Consider the following 2677-nt stretch of genomic DNA (forward strand, 5'->3'; position numbering starts at 1 on the left):
ATTCAAATATTCTGATCCGAAAGAATATCATTCTTGATTTTGTTAGAAGGCAGGGTTCTTGAATCCAGGAAAATAATAGGTGGATGCCGGTTTCCACCAAGTTGAAGGCTAGGGTAGGGGGACACACCCATTGCCGTGGCACTGATCGGGTCGCTAGAAAGTGCAAAGAATAAAGTTATAACACCTGAATTTTGTGCTCTGATCAAATAAATTGTAAGTTGAGAAGAAATAAATACCAGGATAAGGTATATGAAAGAACCCATCAACAAAGAGCTAATTCATTAGTAATGTACGTGCAACACTTCCAACGGTTATATAATGGAGACCGGTGAGCTTCAACGTCATTATGCGACAGTTTGGGATGGTACACACCATCAGGAATATGAAGCTACATGAGTGCAGCGCCCTATGGATCCCTTTACCTCTTAGCAAATTTTGGAGCAGCTGCTGGTATTGTTGCAAGGCTGCGAACGTAGCGAAGGCATCAGTGGGAGGCAAGCTTGTGGGTGAATACGGCATGGGGATGAATTAATGAGTCACATGCCTACAAGGTAATAGTGATCCTCGTTATCCTGATCACGCCTTGACGCACTTCCTAGTGGTAGGTCAAAAGCAGGCGGGATGTCATGCACCAAGTAATTTTCAGTCTAGAAATAAATATTGGTGGTTGTACACCACGTCAGTACATGCTACAGCCTAAATTTGAAACAAATACTCACCTCATAGAGCGAGTTGAGGAGCAGCAGAGAAGACTCCTATGATAGTATGTTGCTCATGCATATGTTGACTGAGCAAAGCTTGTAGCCATGGGAGCAAGCAAGCACCCCTGCTGAGGCAAAAATGAAAAGCAAAGCAGTTATGAACCTCTGTGCAAAATGAAAATACGAGGGTACACAAGCAGAACAATGTCTGGCTTTCATTAGCTCATTTTAACCTAGTCAAAAATTCAACGCAAAAAGACAACTGAATGTTGAACCTTTCAGTTTTCATGTTGACTGAAGGTATGAAGTCATGCGCGTTCGCCATTTTCTGCACCCGCAAGTTATTCAGGTCCTGCAGTCCTGACTCCTGAGAGATATGCTTAAGAATAGTTCCAAAATTCAGTTACTCACAGCCGCGTTCTCAACGTCGGCGGAGCTCGCTTTGCCCTCCAATCCATAAGCAATGTTCTCTTCAATGGGGCAGTTGAAGAGTGTAGGCTCCTGGCTAACTATGCTTACCTGAAATCATTTGATTCAAAAAAAATTGAACATCTGAGGGAGGAAAAAATAATTCTGAAGCCAGAGATACATTTATAGAAAAAGTTTTAAAAAATATTGTATAGAAAAGAGCTGGACGGCACTAATAGTATTTGATGGAGATATTGATGTGAAATTTCTACCAGAGGCACTCCATTTAGCAAGATCCTTCCCTTTATAGGGTCATAGAACCTTTCAATCAAATATGCAATTGTAGTCTGCAGCAGAATGTAGAAACCCGGAAGTTATGATTGAGAGTCACAAGTGAGAAACGATTCATATTGTGTAACACCAAAACTTAGGATCTTACATTTCCACCACCACTTGGCCCAACAAGTGCAACCTTTGAGCCTGAAGCTAGCTTCAATGTGATTCCCTGAAATATTGATGACACTGATATAAAATATAATTGAGATATGTCATGTATGCTTACTAAAAGTGTGTTTTAGTAAGTCATCCAAGTTATCCCAAACACAATACAAATTCATAGGAAAGAGCACCAGAGATGAGCATGAAAGAGTATATTTACCTTAAGAATCAGAGGAGAAGGACGAGAAGGATATGCAAACCAGACATCGTCTAACTCAACTTCCCCATCATTTTCACTAAAATGGGAAATAATGTGAGGTTACTGCAGTCCTACATAGGTAGGAATCAACCAAGAAAGCTACACAATGAAACTCACGGTAAAATGGAAGGAAATGACAATAATAAAAGGTAGGTATAACATGCAACCTTTTCTAAAAAAAGGTATGGCATGCAACATAGGCATAATCAACCAAGAAAGCTGATGGGCAATGAAACTCACTTTTTTGGACATTTGTTCCCTGAATTTTTCATCGAGGAAATACGGTCAAGAAGTTGAAAAACTCTACGGCTTGAACCCGATGCCTTCATTACAGTTGTGTCTAATCCTGACAAGGCAGAGACTGACGAGCCAACTGCATACTCAAGAGATGGATGAATTGTTCAGAAAGGTCAGCATACACATAATCATGACAGTGAAAACAGAGGTTCCCCTTATAAACTTGATTGTTAGAACCGACTTGGAGATTTCCGGTTGCAGTATTGGTAGAATGTTGGGTTTAGTAAAAACAAAATTGATAACGCTGAATTTTCAGGATCTCTGAATCTTACCTCTAAGGCTGTATAAGATGAATGACGTAAGAGCACCGGTTGTCATGTGACCATTGATGGTTAATCTAGCTCCATAAATAACAACAATAACAACCGACATGGTTGATGCAGCATTAAGCCCTCCAGAAAATGGGCCAACAACTTTCTACGCACACCAAAAAAAACTTAGTCCGATCATTATGCACAATTGTTCCATTTTTGTTACATGAGCATTACAGTACTCACAGCTTGGTTGAGACCGAGTTCAGTGTCTCGTTTACTATCTTTTCTTCAGGTTAACAATTTTCATTTCCCCACCATTG

General features: G+C 40.3%; 1 protein-coding gene across 1 annotated transcript; it reads right to left on the reverse strand.

The window, feature by feature from the left end:
• Positions 1–856: 856 nt before the first annotated feature.
• On the reverse strand, positions 857–2475 carry LOC123441852 (ABC transporter B family member 25-like). The gene is made up of 8 exons (XM_045118055.1): positions 2376–2475; positions 2047–2179; positions 1768–1843; positions 1549–1614; positions 1343–1456; positions 1113–1220; positions 977–1029; positions 857–866 (listed from the first exon to the last, which is right to left on the reverse strand). Exons 1-8 carry the CDS (start codon positions 2473–2475, stop codon positions 857–859), a joined length of 660 nt encoding a protein of 219 aa, XP_044973990.1.
• Between the last annotated feature and the right edge of the window lie 202 nt (positions 2476–2677).

This window comes from Hordeum vulgare, chromosome 3H, assembly GCF_904849725.1.
Source record: "Hordeum vulgare subsp. vulgare chromosome 3H, MorexV3_pseudomolecules_assembly, whole genome shotgun sequence".
NCBI lineage: Eukaryota > Viridiplantae > Streptophyta > Magnoliopsida > Poales > Poaceae > Hordeum > Hordeum vulgare.

What these genes read in the sequence shown, in the direction of transcription:
- LOC123441852 (XM_045118055.1), bottom strand. Translation starts at nt 2,475, where the DNA reads ATGTCGGTTGTTATTGTTGTTATTTATGGAGCTAGATTAACCATCAAT. An exon ending in GGCCAAGTGGTGGTGGAAAT is followed by an intron (nt 1,457 to 1,548) that starts GTAAGATCCTAA and finishes ATTCTGCTGCAG; the next exon opens with ACTACAATTGCATATTTGAT. An exon ending in CCGACGTTGAGAACGCGGCT is followed by an intron (nt 1,030 to 1,112) that starts GTGAGTAACTGA and finishes TTGCGGGTGCAG; the next exon opens with AAAATGGCGAACGCGCATGA.